The following is an 18,371-nucleotide window of genomic DNA, read 5'->3' on the forward strand; positions in this document are numbered from 1 at the left end:
CCGGGGAGCGGGGGAACTCATGCCCCTGCTGGGTGAGTGCGGTTGTGGCTGTGGACGCATGTCTGCAGGCCAGGCAGAGCAGCTGTGGGCTCTGTTCTGTGGACGCGTTTCTTGGGCCTTTCACACTCTGCTCCCACCTGCCTCCCTCACCTTCCTGTTTATCTTTTCTTGTCTCCTTACATCCCTCCTTCCTCCAGTAGAGCGTCTCACCCTGTGAGTGTGTATTTCTCTCTCTGGTTCTTTCAAATCTCCACTTGGGCTTGCCCAGCCTTGGTGAGCTGGCCCTTCAGGAGCTCAATGAGACAAACACTGTCTATAAAGTGCTGCTGCCTGACTACATCCTCATTCTGGCTTTTCTACAAAAATTGTTTTTTCTTTAAAAAATTTTAATATCATATGCAACACATGATAACACAAAAAATATGTAAAGAAATGCATTATGAACTAACTTGCTATGTACCCCTCTCCCCCACCGAGCATATTTTAAAAAACCATGGTTAGGTACGTTCAACATTGACACTATAAGATATTACCATATCCAGTATTTCTTCTTTCTTGAGAAAATATAAAAGAAAATTTCAGCTTCAGGAAAAGCACAGCACTTCTGGTTGAAGTTAGCATCTCTTCGAACTCAGGTATCCTGGCTGTAAGTCAGGCACATCTGTCCGCAGCCCAGGGGCACGGACTCTTCTGTTAAAACTTTGCACCTTAGAAAAGGTCACTTGAATTAAGACTATATGAAACATTTAAACTCTGAATGAGACCAACTCTTCCTAAGACCCTGAATTTCAGGAAAGAAGTATATAAGAACATACAATGCTGTGGTGGAGCATTTCCACGTGGAGCAGCTATTCTTCTCCCCGCCCCCCACCCCCCCACAACGGTCAGCACCTGCTGCAGACCCTCGTCTCCCGTGGACTCCCGCTGTGAGCTCACCCTCTCCGCCTGCCCCCGCCACAGCAGGCAGACTCTCCTGGGAAAATGTGCATTGTTATGTCACACCCGTGCTCAGAGTTGCAGGTTCAATCCCTGGGTTGGGAAGATCCCCTGGAGCAGGAAATGGCAACCTGCTCCTTTATTTCTTGCCTGGGAAATTCCATGGACAGAGGAGCTTGGCAGGCTACAGTCCATGGGACCCGCAAACAGCCAGACATGACTGAGCACAGACAGACTCCCCTATTCTGCGAAGGTCTATTTCTTCATAATCCCTATGCGTAACCCCCAGTCGCCTCAGGGCACCTTTCTCTCAGCTTTCCCTGCTGGCTCACTGACCATCTCCCAGGCTGGTCAGTTGTTACCTGTCTCCTTCCCTCACTCTTCGTCCCGGGACACAGTTCATCCAGTGAAAAGCACTGTGACCTCTTGCCCCAGTGCACCTTTACAGACGTGCAGAACCCTCATCCACTCAGATGTGCTGCTGTGCAGTCAGTGAAGCTGTTTAAGGGTAGATGGGCAAGTGATTTATTTATGAATTTGCAAGAAAACTTGCAATAAAAATTCTTTATAGGAAGATGAAGTAAAAGAGGAAAAGTAAATGGTTTTTATTAAGAAAGAACCTAGTCTTGAGTGGAGTGGGAATTGGGGTAGAAACAGGATAATTGTATGATTTTTTTTTAATCTAAATTTAATTTTTTAATGGAACCTAAAATTTCAAGATACATCATCTTCCCTTTCATTCTATGGTTTCTATGTCAGTTTCTCATAATAACTTTTTATATGTGTTCCTTACCCAACTACGTAATTTTACTATTATGTTTCTTACATATTATAAAAGTATTGTTTTATAGTATGTTTCCCAAACATATAGATTAGATTGTTATATATAATGTTACATATTTATTTTGCAAGATATTTAAATATACCATATATATATATATATGTATAGATATAAACATGAAGTGTGTTTGCCTAGAATAGGATGCTAGATTCATTGTTTTGTTTTTACATAAAGGGAATTTATTCCATACCACACAGTTGAGGTTTTTGTCTGTTTCTGTGACTTCATTTTCTCCCAGGTAATTTATGGCATCATTTAAACTTGTTTATATTTAAAGTCCTTACTTCTCCAAGATTGTAATCCACAGACATTCATACCTTGGTATCACTGATGTTTGCCAGTACTCAACTGCAAGTTCATCTCAGCATAGTTGACTTATCTGTGTGTAAAAAACATTGGCGAGTATGAGCTCAGAATGTTTGAATTACTTTAAAAACTGTGACTGTCTTCATTTTAAAGACTTACAGTCATTCATTTTAAATTGATGTGTTTTTCATTTTGCTCAAATAATTCAAGAACAGTGGACAGGTCACATGGGTAGACAGGCAGGATCCTGGGTGCTATGATTGGTTGGCATATACACTGTTCTTTCATGTATGATTTAGTAAAAGGTGACCTGAAATTTAGAAATGTAATCTGTAAGACAGTCAGAGAAAACCTTCTTTTAAGTACATTCCTGTCAGTATAATATGCTGCTTATTCTGTACTGTAATTTTTTTGTATCTGTCAAAAGATATAAGCTATATTCAGTAAGGAGGACAGCAAGAATTTGATATTTCATTTGCATTTCTTTGTCTGATAGGAAGTCCATGCTTTCGAAAAAGGGTAGAAATTAACATTTCTCCAAAAGTTATTTTTTTCCTTCATTCGAGGCTATTTCTTACTTCCAGCATTGTACTGTGTTTTATGAACAGGCCACATATGTATTTTATTTGTCAGGAGAAGTGATGAAAATTTACAAATTTCAGCTGGCATTGCACTCTGCTGATAAGGATGGGAGTTTACGTGGCTCTGAAGAGGTTACATGAAGTAGAATTGGGAAGCAAATTGTATTTACAAAATATGGGATGATGTTCCTAATAGGTGTTCAGAATAGATATTTACTCTCATATTTTGCTGAGCTTTACTAGAAATAACTTCATTTCAAAAAGGACAAATCTGATTGAAGGCAAAAGCATTCCCTCTCCACAGATACTCATCCCCAAAGGGTTTACATTAGATTTTCCTGATGGGCACACAGCTGTATTTTATGCTATTTTTGTACAAAGTGGTCATGTGGAAAATAAAAATCTAAATAGTATACTTGATTGCTTCATGCACCAACCATTTAAGTTACTAGATTTATACCTACAATTTTGGAAGATGTGTTGCAGTATGATATTCTGACAATAACTGTCAAAATCATAATGCTGGGATTTCTTTTCATCTTGTTGTCAAGGTAAAGTTATTGAAATTCACAGTCAGTAGGTCAGAGAGATCACTTCTTATCTCTTGTCATCAGTGGTTTAATGCCGACCTAAACACCTACTGTATAATGTCAAAATTATCACAGTGCCCAGGCTTCAGGGGTACAATGTGCCACATGATTTAATGCATTTCCTGTCTGGAATGAAGATTATGAAAAGGCCAGCAAGCAGGAGCTATAGTGGTTTAGAAGAAAATTGATTTCTAATTTTTCTTTCTCTTTTTTCCCCTTCATTTTTAGATTTTGGATTTAGTAAAAGGGACACATTACCAGGTAGCCTGTCAGAAGTTCTTTGAGATGACACATAATGTAAGTAAAGTTTTAAGCTTTATAACCTTATCCTTTGTCTTCTGTTACTCTATGTTTCATTCAGGAGTTTCTGCTGCAGCAGTGGAAACCACTCCAGCTGTTTTCAGGGGAAAGGGATTTATTACACAACATGAGGGTGCTTATAAAATTTATGGAAGGGTCAGGGAATTAAGCTTGAATGCTGCAGATCCAGCAATAGTGTAACTAAGAAAAACTACACTCTGAGAAAATCTTACTTTGCTATGGCTACCACCTTCAAGTACTCCACTTCAAGGGATGAGACCAAGGGTTGGCAGATTTTCTGTAAAGGGCCAGGTCATGACAGGTCCACGTGCCCTTTGTCACAGCTGCTCCTCTCTCCTGATGTCATGTAGAAGCAGCCTAGACATTGTGGGAAGGAGCAGGCTTGCGTCTGTCCCAGGAGAACTTTATTTATAGGAGCACATGGTGGGCTAGACTGGACCCTCGGGCCTTAGGTACCCAATCCTCAGAGTAGGTCTGGAACACTGACTGCTGTTGTTCAGAAGAACCGAAGGCTTTTGCCATCTTCCTTGTAGAAAATTGAATGCTTTTACTTGTGGCTGCTCCCTCATGTTACCCTAGTCTGTTTCCCAGTCTCATGTTTATCTGCATGGCAGACCCTAGGTTATGCAGTGGACCCCCAAGCTGCAAGGGAGTCAGGGAAATGTGTTTGGTTGTTTTCTTGCCAGACTCCTGTACAAAAGGCCTGCTAGTAGGTTCTGAGAGGTGTAATGCTTAGGTCACAAACTTGGAGGTCTGCAGGGGTCAGGCAGATAACCCGGAAAAGTGAAATTGCCCGAGATGAACACTGGTGAGTTAGTCACTCTGCTAGAGGTGTGAACGTTGACAAGTTCTGTGGCTGTGTGCAGGCTGACAGTGTGTCTGCAGGTCAACTTAGCTCACAGACCCCCCATTTGCAGTCACTGGTCCTGATCATGGCTTTGTAACATGGGACAGAAAGCCAAGAATGGACCTGGGCCATGCACCCTTGAAACATTTTTTCTCTAGGTACATATTGTGCATTTTTGGAGCCTAGTGTTTATCAGGTTTCAGAGGGACCCATGATCCTCCCAAAAAAGATGCTATGTGTATGGAATTCATCATCAGCTACCATGGTACTTTTAAGTTTTATAATCAGTTTTATGTTTTCTGGTTTTCATGAAATCATTTTTCTTTTGTGGTTATATAACCACAAAAATTGCAGAACTTCTTACATTAAATTTCATAGGACAAATGTATCTTATAACATCACTGATAATAATGAAAATAATAATAATATTGAATAATGTCAGCCAACACCAACAAAACCCTTCACATTTGCCAGGCCCAGCACTTAGTGCCCTGGACACATGGGTCCTTTGGTTCACACCGCAGACTAGAGTAAGCCCAATCCGCATCCCCATCATGACAGAGCTTAGAGAGTCTGAGGGCTTAAGGCCCTAAGGGGTGAAGCTTGGATTTGAACAGGCTGTCAAGCCCTCACCTGGAGCTCAAGAGCCAATCCTGACTGTGTCCTGGAGCACCTGAAACTGTGTTTGTAGTAACGACTGTAGAGGCCATGAGTATTTTCCTGTCTGGATTCACGATCCAGCCTTCACAGTTTACTTTAAAAAATAAGCGGGCCTAGTAGTTCAACATGACTCGCCTGAAGGACCACAGCTGGTTAGTGGGAGGTCTGCAAACAGACTGGAGGCAGAATCCTGGTCTGCTCTGGGCCGTGGGTCTAGTCCTCTTACTATTACACCTAACTGTTGAAAATAGTGTTTTTCTTTAAAAACATAAAAATTTTATTTTTACAAAGTTGAAAGAACTAAATGTCAATATAGTAGTGAACAACAAATTGTCATCAGTTTTATTAAAATAGGAATCTCAACAGATGAGCCACATGTTTGATATTTTCAGCATCAGCCTTGCACTACTTTCCCCTGTAGACTATAATTTGCTTGCTCAAGTTGAAAATTTTAATTTAATTTAATTCTTAATTATTTGTGGACCTTTTAAAAGGCCTTATGACTTTCACAAATTAAGGTCAATTTAACCTCTTTTTTTAAGAAGATTTGAAAATTATATTTAACACTGAGTCTGTGACATTGCTAAAAAGTAAGAAGTGTTTCTCAGATCTGCTTTTGTAGCATCTCTCCTATTGATTATTCCTATAAGAGTATTACTACTATTGCCGATTTTTAAAACTTGCCTTAGATTAATGAAGAGATTAAAAAGACACATGTCTAAATCCTCCCACATACAGAAAGTCTACTTTAAACCACATATAAATCAATGGAATAAAAAGGCTGTTTGTATTCACTAAATGTCTCCTTATAGATTTTTTGGTTGTGAATCTCTCTCTTCACTTACTATTTTTTCTAATTTAATTTAAAAACAAAATCTGTTTTTATTGTCATGTTGCTGTCATTCTGCCTGCTCTCCCCCCAAAACCTGTGATTATTTTTTTGAGCCCTCTGTGATCAAACTCACTTTAATGAAAGTTTGAAAAGGAACCAGTTAGCTGATAACATTTACAGCAGTGCTGTGATGGCTCCATATGGCTTTTTTGGTAAGACCAGCTGCCTCATTATAAGCTGTCATTGAAAACCTCTTGATTAAAACCCAAACATCCCATAGGTAAAACAGTATTGCTTCCATTCCATTCAGAATCCACATTTGCTACAGCAGATATATGAAACCTTTGTTACTGTGAAGGTCATTGTGTGCAGAACATGCTGATTCCAAGCAGATGTTAGAGAGATTCACTTAGTAGATATCAAAGGCAGGCCTGCTTGAAATCTGTTTTCCTCAGTATTTTTAGAGAGCAGTATTTATATTGTAGTGATTTTTTAAAAATTTTGTCATACTCTGTTTGTAAAATGAAAACACTAGGCCTTTGTGTAGATTAAACTCTGGATTTTAATTGAAAATTATTTCTTTAGAAATAGGTCTCTTTAGGTACTGAGTCATTCTGGATACTTATTTTCCAAACAGCTGAGCATAATTCCTTTTCACTTTAAGAGATCTCTACACAAATCTTATTAAAATCTATCACACATTTTCCTACAATCTTAAATAGAATATACCAAGTACACTTAAGCTTTTTAATCCTTGATCAAGATCACTTTGGGGATCAGTCATAACCCTGGGCCAGGAGCCACCACTGTCTCATGCGGATCACTCACTGTGGCAGCTTCCTGACTCCTTCCCCAGCAGCTGCACACTTATCTGCCTAGTTCTTTCTCCTCCGCATGGCTGCCGGGTGACTTTTAAAACAGAGAAGTCTGACCATTTCAGTAACGTGCTTTTAAAAAACATGTTAAAAGCCTTCCCCATCCTTCCTAAGATGAAACTCAGAATTTATAATGTAGCCTATAAAGGTCTCTATCCCATCTCTTTCTTCTACTCATCTTATGTTAGATCTTTGCTTTGGTACTCCCGAGATCATTGGACAGAGTGAAGATGCATCACAGGATTTCCCTCTCTCAAAACTTAACAGAAAGTAGAAAACATTAAAAAAAATATATATTACTAACCACAAAGAAAAATATCACCAGTAGCAACCAAACAAGAAAAAAAGCAAGGAGAGAAACATTCACAGCAAACAAAATTGTGAGAATTCTCACTTAGTATTTCCAAATATAGAATGAGGCAAACTGCACCTCACCCCCCTTTGTTTTCTAATGAGGAGTGAAGGAAACAGTGGGGCTTTGCAGGAGTCAGGGGATCTGTTCCTGGGTTGGGAGAGTCCCTGCAGTGGAAAATGGCAGCCTGCTTCAGTATTCTTGCCTGGAGAATTCCACAGAGGAGCCTGGAGGGCTACCGTCTATGGGGCTGCAGAGAGTCAGACATGACTGAGTGCCACCACCACACAAAGGAAGTAACTGCCAACTTTTAAGTGGGAGATTTTGATGTGGCTAAATCTCTTACTCTATTCTTTTTACTAATTGTATTTAAAGTAAAATCTATTTTCATTCTATTTGGTTTATGCTTCTCCCTTTCCTCCCTAAAACTTCCTAGTTTTAAGTTCCTGAACAGGATGAAAGATAACTTCCTTCAGCCAAAAATAAAAGTGAAAGAAAGAAAAATTTAAAAAGAAATACCCCATCTTAGAAGAAATACAGTCCAGTAAACAGAAGGAAACTCTTCATAAGTTCATCATGCTACCAGGCATCTTAATAGATGTTTGGTAAAATTAGCTTATTTAACAAAATGAGTTAAGAAAGGATGATTGTAGACCTAAGAGAGAAAGTTGGGAAACATGACGTCACACAGAACCTTGGTTACAGGCCCTCATTTCAATACCCTTGGCATTATTTAGTTGGTTAATAAAAATATTAATTAAAACGGATTACATTTCAAATGTAACCTAACATTACATTTTGGGCTTCCTTGGTGGCTCAAGGTAAAGCCAAAGGTGGCTCATGGTAAAGAATCTGCCTGCATGCAGGTGACCTGGGTTCCATCCCTGGGTCAGGAAGATCCCCTGGAGAAGGAAATGGCTACCCACTAGTATTCTTGCCTGAAGAATTCCACGGACAAAGGAGCCTGGCGGGCTACAGTCCATGGAGTCTCAAAATGTTGGACACGGCTAGCAACTAACACAAACAAAACATTACATTTTAAACTTAAAACATTTGAATGTCATTTATTTGCTATTTCTGATATAAAGGCAAAGTCTTTTGTTTGAGTGTAGTTTAGGGGTGGGAATTTGATTTCATTTTTTTTCAAAAACCATACACATAATACACCAGCACTAATTTCCAGTTTGTGTTTCTTTAAAGTGGAAAGAACTTAATGATAATACAAAGCAGTATGATAATTCCCCCTGTCTTTTTGAGAATTCAGGTTGTTTTATTTTTAACTAACTTGCCTTTCTTGAATCTTTCCAAAGCATTTAATGTAGATTTCATAGAACCAACAACTTTCTTTTTATCCTCATATTTCCTTGGATTTCCTCGTAGCAGCCCTATGACATAACTATTATAACCCCCATTTCAGGGGAGAAGAAACTGATGCTTTTAATATACAGTGAAAAGTGAAAGTGAAGTCGCCCAGTCGTGTCCAACTCTCTGCAACCCCATAGACTGTAACCTACCAGGCTCCTCTGTCCTTGGGATTTTCCAGGCAAGGGTACTGGAGTGGGTTGCCATTTCCTTCTGCAGGGGATCTTCCTCACCCAGGGATTGAATCTGGGTCTCCCACATTGCAGGCAGATGCTTTACCATCTAAGCCAGCAGGGAAGCCTGGTGTGTAAAGATGACCACATTTCATTTTGTCCATATTGAAATCTAATCACTCAGTTTACTCCACAGATATCTGTGATAGATATTTTGACAGTTGTAACAAGGTGTAGAAAATATGTAATTAATTACCACAAAAGGTACATAAAAGGTGCACTTTTTGCATAAAGTGACCCAACTATGCTTTTTATAATTCTTATAGACAAGTTTATCTCTAAAATAATATTTATAATGCTGTGATTGTAAGTTTGACTTTGCATAAAACCCCTTAAAACAGATTTCAGAGTAACTAAGTGACCTAAAGGCCTGAATTCTAATTCTGGCACAACTGGTTACTAGTGCCATGACTGTGTCTCAACCATTGGGTCTCAGTTTCTTAGTCTGTACTTGGAGGAGATTCAATTGAAAGGATTCCTTACATCTTTCCAATCTCTAGTATTCTCTGTTCATAAAAGCAAAGCCTACTGGTTGAAAATGTGCTGGGAAATAAACTTACTTTTCATGAAACACTTTGTAAAGTGCGAACTTTATATTGAATCTCCCAGTTTTTAATGAATTGAGTGAAAATTAATGTAATAAGCTCACAAAATGACTCCATTGTTAATAAAAATTATAGATAAAACATTCAGGAAATATTTTGAAACTAAGCAGGAAAGGAGCAGATAAAAAATTATTCTTTGTGATCTAGATCATAACTCTTAAGTCAGTGTGTACACTATCAATCTGCTATACACTGAATTATTTAAAAATTTTTGGTCCAACATGTATCAACAATGACTACAGAGAACCAGAGAACCCTGGGATTCTCAAGTAAGTTTTACCAGGAAAGATCTTCTTTCTGTTCATTGGTCTACTTGTTAAGAAGGTTCAGACCTGAACTGTAATGGTAACTTTAACCCCCTGCTAATCCATTTTAATCCACCATAAGATTACGCATGTCTTTAATCACATCACTTCCCTTCTTAAGAAATTTTAGTGACTACTAAAAATGTTGATGCCTACACAATTTGGTCTGGGTTACTGATATGGTTGTCAGATGTCTCTGCGGTCTGGCCGCGGCCTCTTCCCAGCCTCTTGTCCTGTCGCCCCATTCTGTGCCTTGCACGCCCGCACGCCCACACCTCCTGCTTTTCCAGGCAGCCCTCTGTACCCCGCTCCTGGGGTCCCACTGCTTGTATGGCCCTCACCCTCTTCATTTCAGCTGTTACTCTCTCATCCTTCTAGACTCAGTACATCAGGAAGATGCTCCCTTTTTCTTTTCTTGTTTTTTAAACAAATATTGACTGACAAGATGCCAGGCATTTTGCTCTGACGTGCCTCCGTCCATGGGATTTTCCAGGCAAGAGTACTGGAAATCCCATGGATGGAGGAGCCTGGTAGGCTGCAGTCCATGGGGTCACTAAGAGTCGGACACGACTGAGCGACTTCACTTTCATTTTTCACTTTCATGCATTGGAGAAGGAAATGGCAACCCACTCCAGTGTTCTTGCCTGGAGAATCCCAGGGATGGGGGAGCCTGGTGGGCTGCCGTCTATGGGATCACACAGAGTCGGACATGACTGAAGTGACTTAGCAGCAGCAGCAGCCTTTGAGCATCTGAGGTGTCAGGTAGGAGGTGGGTGGGTGGGGAAGCAGGGGTCTGGACTAGAAGTACCGCTCATGGCTTGTTACTGTCCGGGGGTGGCTGGAACTCCCTGTGAGTGAGATCGTTTAAGTGGTGGTTGAGATTTTGAAGGAGAATCTGTATTTCAGGTGTTGAGTAGGTTCTGAATGAGGTCTGCATGGTTCTTCACGCCCCCTTTATTTGTACTTTCGTTGTGTATGTACTGTTGTGACACACATCTGCTTCTCGTGCAGGTGGATGATTGTGGCTTTTCTTTGAGTCATCCAAACCAGTTCTTTTTTGAGAGCCAGCGGATCCTCAGTGGAGGTAAAGACATCAAGAAGGAGTCTGTCCAACCTGAAACGCCCCAACCCAGACCGAGTGTCCAGAGAAGCAAGGATTCGTCCTCCACTTTGGACTCGCTCAGCTCCGCTCTGGACATGGATCTGGAGGAACTGGAGGAGTTGCTTCAGTGAATGATTCCTGGGCAGTTGGTAGCCCATCTTCTTCACTGGCTTTTATTTCCAACTTCATGATTTTGCCTTTTTCATCACCTTCTCCCTCTGCCCTACCTCCTTCATCCATCCACACATGCATGCTTCTCAGGAAGGCAGGCTTGCAGGTAAAAACAAAGACCTCCAGTGTATTTTGCTTTGTCAAAAGAGAAGAGGAAGTATTTCTTTTGAAATCTAACACTTGAATGATGTGACTTAAGTCCTTTTTCAGGAGAGAAAGCAGCCTTCTGGACTGGTTACTGTCCCCTAGAAACAATACAACTGAGAACAGCTTTTAGTTTAACACTTATCACTGTAATGTTGGCTCAGACCTTTTCTGGACCATCTTTGTTAATAAATATCAAAATGTATATAATTGTATGTCTGCATATAGTTGTGAGACTCATATTATGCCTTTGCCTCAGGTCTTAATGTGGTATTCTGTATACCACATATATTCAACATATTGCCAAATTTTAAACTTTTTCTGCTTCCTTTTTCTCTTGATTTGGCCATTTGAAGTTATTCTGCATTAGCAAGAGAATTGTTGCTCCTTTGAATGGGAGCAAACTCTACTGAAGTGAGTTGTGACTCGGGAATTAAGAGAAACTGGATGTGTACAGCCACTCATATTGTTATAAGGAATAGAGGGTTTTATTTTATAAAACCATAGTATTCCTTTTCTGCTGCCACTTCCGCTCTCTTGGGGGGACAGCCATCACTAAGGTGAGAAGGTTCTAAGTAAAGACTGAAGAGTTTCTTCATTCCGCCCTCCAGCTTCCACACCTCCCTGCTTCTGTGGTTGCTGTGAACTGCCAGGTAGATTTCCTAAATTCATTAGCTTCGGTTGTGACTATGCTTGTATTTTTAGTAATGCCTATTTCGGTGCTAGCAGTAGAGTTGGTTGTGAAAGGTCATGGGTGTTACCTGAACTAGTGCCCTGCTCCCTGCCTGTCCTTGGTGATGCACCGTGTGCCTACGGGTGGTGCCCTGATCTGAGGTGTTTCCTCCCTGTGGGCGCCGCTTACTCGCTAGAGCATTTACACTCATAGAGAGAACGTGACCCTCACTCACCGACTCCCTTGGGTGCCATTCTACACAGCTCTCTTTTCCTGAGGAAGAGGGCCCTTGCCCTTTATCCCTTTTTTAAAAGTTACAATTTTATTATTGTAGTATAGTTGATTCTCAGTGTTGTGTTAAGTTTCACATGTACAGCAAAGTGAGTCAGTTACACACATACGTATATGCACTCTTTTTGCCCTTTATTCTGTTTAATCACATGAGACAGTGCACTGTCTGTCTTAAACAGGATCAGACCATCAGAACCTGAAAATGTCAGCTGATAAGGTTTTTATCTTAGGCTGCTGGGCAAAGATTTCTTGGAATATTTAGTGACATATAAAGGAAATCCGTCCAGAATACTCCCTGGAAGGACTGATGTTGAAGCTGAAACTAATACTTTGGTTACCTGATGTGAAGAACTGACTCATTGGAAAAGACCCTGATGCTGGGAAAAATTGAAGGTGGGAGGAGAAGGGGACTAACAGAGGATGAGATGGTTGGATGGCATCACCGACTCGATGGACATGAGTTTGAGTAAGCTCCGGGATTTTGTGATGGACAGGGAGGCCTGGTGTGCTGTAGTCCATGGGGTTGCAAAGAGTCAGACACGACTGAGTAACTGAACTGAACTGAACTGATAACTAGAGGAGATACATCTGAGTCTTTGCTTGTCTTTGTGACTTATTATTACCTAGTTCCGAAAATAGTGTTATTCCACTACAAGTTACCTCTATAAATCTCTCCCTTCTGAAACCATCTACTATTCCTTGTATCATGTATAGTTCTCAGCAGAAATCTGATGACTCCCAACCACTTCATCCCTAAACTGCAAAACCTTTTTTTTTTTTGTGTGTTAAGGATGAGTACTGTTTTAACCTCAGAATCAAGTTAGTGATGGAAAGCCAAACACAGAAAGGCAGGTCTCTGCTGTATTACAAGAAGGGAAATCGAACCATAGCCTCGTGCTGTAGATTAGCGAGAGCCTCAGGACAGGGCATTTTGTACCTGGCACGATTTGCAAGGCTTTCTTTCCTGCCACATGTTTTCTCCTGAAGCCTTTGCGCCCTGCACAGAGCCCTCGACAGCAAGCACCTGTGTCTGAGGTGACTGTCTTACCCAGCAGCCTCAAGCATTTGAATGTTTTATGTGTGTCTAGTCAAACTCCTAAAATAACACTAGTTTAAATATTAGTTATTTTCCCAGTTTCATTTCTTTGTAATAGGGCTTGGTCTCCTGTCATGTATTATACAGAAGAGTATATAAATATTTTGTGAATCGTGTAGATTAGAGGATGGGGTTAGAGGTTTATATAAGAAGATAGACATTAATGCCTTTCTGGTGCTTTGTGGAGTTGGAAAAAGCAATTTATTTTTCATGCTTCACAGGTCTTGACAATTTTGATTTGTTTTCTTTGAAAGACCTGTTTGAATCAGATGATGTAGGAAGAACTCAAAAGAAAAATCAAAAGCCAGCAACCTCTTTTCAAAGCAGCAGCCAATGACAAAGAACATGAGCCTTCCGGGGTTTTTAACGTTCATCTTTTATTACCTCTTCAAGGAGGAAAGGCTGTACAGTGATCAGAGACAAAAGAAGAGACAGGAGAAGCTGAGCCCAGGTTGGAAATTTGCAGCTAGTGGGAGCACCAATGTTGTTTGTGGAGATACTGTCCCATTTCTTTCATTTTGCTTCTCACTCCATTCAGATAGTCTAAAACTCTTAATTGCAGTGTGCATAAAAGAATACTAGGAAGGTTTAAGTAAACTTTTCATATATAGTCGCTTATAGTATTATAGTCGTGAAAGTAAACAGTTACAGATTTTGAAAGGGAGGGAGCAGAACAGAGCAATGAAAAGGAACTATCTTTAAATCATATGGCTTTGTAAACTGAGGGATTTCTCTGTAAAAGCATGGCGGTGTCCTGCTTGTTACACTTTGCTGCCTGACTGATACTCAGGGTCTTTGCAGACAAAACTCTTGCAATTCTTTGCACAGAAAAAAAGAAAACTTCTGGGATTTAAGCTTGAAAGGCAAAATGAGACAACTCTAAAATTCTGGTTTAGTTAGAGTCTACTGTTTGCAGATTTAATCAAGGTCTTCCACAGGCATCAGCTTGACATTAAATTTAAGTGCCCATTAAAGTTAGAGCTGACAGCCGTTCTGAACATGAGGCTCGGTCTGAGGATATCTTTACAGCTTGAAGGGAAGAAATTTGAGAGCCTCAAACCACTGTGGTAATTAGATCCATTTGGCAGAGGGAGGGCGAGAGAAGGCTGGAGGAGGGGCTGTGGAAATGGGCAGGCAGAGCCCTGCTGCAGTGGAGACAGTGGCTTCCCCCTGACGGGGGTGGATGGGGGGCCTGATGTGTCTCATCTCCCTCTTACGCACAGGCAGGATCACTGTGTGTGAGAGGTGTGTTTCGAACAAGTGCACAGGTTTGACTGTCAGGCTCTCTGGAATGCACGACACTGCCTAGGAGTGGGCTTCCGAAGACGATGTGGGCCCAGAGTTAGTGTTTCTCACAAGGGTACCTAACTCACATTCAGGTATCACTTATTTACCTAGAGCATCTGCCTCCTTTTCAATATTGAGCTCCTTTTTGACAGGTAGCTGTTGTCCTGGTCTGAGGCTTTTCACGGTAATTGGCATTCCACGAAATTAGTGCTGTGAGTCTATGGAAATCTTGTCACCTGCAGGAAGTTACCTTCCTGCTTCATTTGACCTTCCTGCCAGAAGTGATGCAGTTTCCTGTTACTGGATTTGCTTTCTATCCCATAAGCTCCTTTTGTCCATTGCCTCATGGCATTTTATTTTCTCCAAGAATTATCACTGTAGAACCTTATCAAAAGTTTAAGAATATGTCTGTACAGAGAGCTTCTGTATTTCCCCTGAGCCTTCTGCTGCAGGTCTGTTTTTGAACATTGATGACAAGGTAGTGAAACAAGATTGCTAATAAATGCAGGATGCAGTTTTCAGTTTAGCCCTGTAGTTTCTAGGTATTCATTCCCTGTAGTGGAAGTATAAGGCTTTTTGAGGGGTTTTGGTTTTTTGGATTTTTTTTTCTTAGTTAATAGTTAATTTACAACACTGCATTAGTTTCAAGTGTTACAGCTCAGTGATCCGGTTTTGTGTTTATGTGTGTATATACATTTTTTTATTTTAGATTTTTTTCCATTATAGATTATGACAAGAAAGTGAGTATATTAGTAGTTCCCACCACTGTACGGTAGTAGGTACTTGTTGTTTACCTGTTTTATGTATAGTGGTGTTGAATTTTTGTGCTGAAAGCATGGAGAGAAAATTAAATCAGCAAATAATGCATTTAAGAATCTGTGGGGACTCCAATCAGGCTAGTGGAGTAGAAGGATATGGAACTCACTTCCTCCGGCAAATACATCAGAAATACATCTACAGGGGCTCTCTGCTGGTTCTTTGGTAAGGAATCTGCCTTCCTATGCAGGAGATGAGGGTTTCCCTGGTGGCTCAGTTGGTAAAGAATCTGCCTGCAATGCAGGAGACCTGGGTTCCATCCCTGGGTTGGGAAGATCCCCTGGAGGGGGGCATGGCAACCCACTCCAGTATTCTTGCCTGGAGAATCCCCATGGGCAGAGGAGTCTGGCAGGGCTGCAGGCCATGAGATTGCAAAGAGTCAGACACAACTGAGCGACTAAGCACGTACGTACAGTGCACACGATGCAGGTTTGACCCCTGGTCTGGGGAGATCCCACATGCTGCGAAACAGCTAAGCCTGTGCACCACAGCTATTGAGCCTGTGCTCTCGAGCCGGAGAACACACCTACTGAGCCCACGTGCTACAACTACTGAAGTCCACACACCTAGAGTCTGCTCCGCAACAAGAGAAGTCATGTCAGTGAGAAGCCCAGGCACTATAACCAGAGCAGTGCCCACCCACTCTAACTAGAGAAAAGCTCGCACAGCAATGAAGACCCAGCACAACAAATAAATAATTTTTAAAAATACATCTGCAAATGGAACAACTCTCATAGAACACCTAAACACCAACAGAAGATCTCAAACACTTGAAAGGACAAGAAAGATCATGCAACTAGGTAGGCCAAAAGGAAATAAAAACAGAAGGAAGCAGGATGGGATCTGTGCCCCTGGGAGGGAACTGAGAAAGGAAATGTTCCTGTATCTGGGGAAGCACCTTTGCCAGTGAGGAGGTCAGCCAGGACAGAAAAGGGAGCTCTGGAGGCTCAGAGGAAAAGGCAGCAGCCAGTGTGTGTAAGCAGATAACAGAGACCTGCACAGGCGGTCCTGCCACCGCCCTGTATACCCACCCCAACCTGAGAGGTGCATCTGCTGCTATGGGCCAGGGCTGGGTGCTGGAATTGGGGTTTAGAGGACAGTCCCAGGGACAGGACTGCAGTTGGCTGTGTGGGGATCGCCTGAAGTGGCTGCAACCAGGGGTGGGGTGGAAGAAGCTGGGCCACCATAGGGACAAAGCCCCATCCTCCATTGTCGAGTGGTGTGAGGGGCAGGGCGGGGCTGGCTGCTTCAAGGGCCTCTTCTCCGCACGCCCATGCCCACCACCATGGGCTCTGGGAGCGCACACCCGGCTGCGGTCTCGGTGGGCTCCTGCACAAGCCACCACCTTAGTGGGCTCTAGGAACAGGTGCCAGCAGGGTGCCCCCACATGGAGGTGGGGCTGAAATCATAGCGAAGCCCCAGGGGCTGTACAGCTTAGGAAACAGGACTGAAATTACCCCAAGGCTGTGCAGGTCACGGATTCACATCTCCACCGGCTTTGTAAATTCAGCACCTGCAGGAGGTCCAAGCAATGGGTGCTACCGCTGCTGGGACGGTATGAGCTTTATGGGCACGTGCATGTGCTTTATGGTATGTGGGTACGTGCATGTGGGGCTTGGGTTGGGCCAGGGTCCGAGCTGCTGGTAGCTCCCGCAGTGGGTCGGGTGCACGAATACTGCAGTCCTGGAACCCGACTTTGGTGGGGCTGTGCTGGTGGCCCTGTGAAAACACTGCCTGAGGGACAGCAGGGCTGATTGCTGACGTTCCCACAGTTGAGGCAGGGCCAAGGGCAGAGCCACCAGCAGCGCACTTTGTGAGCCCGCACAGCAGGCGGCACGGCAGAGCACACTCACTGCTGGACGACCCCAGAGGAGGGTCACTCAGTGGCTGCTCTCCCAGTGGGGCCCTCCAGTCCCACCTGCTTCACACCACAGCTCAGCAATAGATCCGGGAGCTTCTCCTCCCACACTGGGGGACCAGATTCTGTCCCTGACAGGGCTCTGGAAGCCAGAGGGCAAAGAGGAGGCCTCAGGGAAGACCCACTGCAGGCTCTGGCCGTCACACCACCAGCCACACCTCCTGTCCCGGGCATAGTGGCCAGCACGCTCTGAGGAAGGGCGCGGCAGACCTCTGTACTAACAACAGCCCTCACACTATAAGTATTAAACCCTCACAAGCTACACAACGATGCTCCTACATAAAAATAGACCTCCAAGACTACCAGCAGGTAATTGTTTCTCCTGAACTCATAGAGTAACAGAAATATAAGTAAAGTTAAGAAGTAGAAGAACCACTCCCAGGGAAAGATCAAGAGAATTCCCCTGAAAGAACAATGAAACAGATCTCTTCAGTCTAATAGACACCAAACTCAAGGGAGATAATGAAAATACTGAAGGAATTTTTAAAAGGGCTACTGATGTCCTGGCTATTATAAATGCCCATAAATGCCCATCAGCAGACAAATGGATAAGAAAGCTGTGGTACATATACACAATGGAATATTACTCAGCCATTAAAAATAATACATTTCAATCAGTTCTAATGAAATGGATGAAACTGGAGCCCATTATACAGAGTGAAGTAAGCCAGAAAGATAAACACCAATACAGTATACTAATGCATATATGTGGAATTTAGAAAGATGGTAATGATAACCCTATATACAAGACAGAAAAAAAGACACAGATGTATAGAACAGACTTTTGGACTCTATGGGAGAGGGCGAGGGTGGGATGATCTGAGAGAACAGCATCGAAACATGTATATTATCAGATGTGAAACAGATCGCCAGTCCAGGTTGGATGCATGAGACAAGTTCTCGGGGCTGGTGCACTGGGAAGACCCAGAGGGATGGGATGGGGAGGGAGGTGGGAGGGGGGTTCAGGATGAGGAACACATGTAAATCCATGGCTGATTCATGTCAAATGTATGGCAAAAACCACTACAATATTGTAAAGTAATTAGCCTCCAACTAATAAAAATAAATGAAAAAAACCTCATTTTTAATAAAAAAAAATAGAAATATATATTAATGCACATAGATGGTTCACTATCAATTCGGATTTTATTATCTGTAGAATTTCTCTCAGTACTCGATTTCATGATTCTGAAGAAGACTGTCTATTTCATTAGTGCCTTAATTTTC

The 18,371-nt window shown here is 42.1% G+C and overlaps 1 protein-coding gene across 5 annotated transcripts in view; it reads left to right on the plus strand.

Moving 5' to 3' along the window:
• The window catches only part of PRIM2 (DNA primase subunit 2), a 393,899-nt gene that overhangs the window by 293,894 nt on the left and 81,634 nt on the right, over nt 1–18,371 (plus strand). For 4 of the 5 annotated variants that reach the window (XM_020913550.2, XM_020913544.2, XM_020913537.2 and 1 more), the window contains exons 13-14: nt 3,483–3,551; nt 10,658–11,286. In XM_020913550.2, coding sequence (XP_020769209.1) covers nt 3,483–3,551; nt 10,658–10,879 — 291 coding nt within the window. In that variant the 3' untranslated portion in view covers nt 10,880–11,286. Of the gene's footprint in view, nt 1–3,482; nt 3,552–10,657; nt 11,287–18,371 lie in introns of those variants that run through there. The other variant, XM_070456735.1, reaches the window with a different exon arrangement.

The sequence above is a fragment of the Odocoileus virginianus genome, chromosome 27, assembly GCF_023699985.2.
Source record: "Odocoileus virginianus isolate 20LAN1187 ecotype Illinois chromosome 27, Ovbor_1.2, whole genome shotgun sequence".
NCBI lineage: Eukaryota > Metazoa > Chordata > Mammalia > Artiodactyla > Cervidae > Odocoileus > Odocoileus virginianus.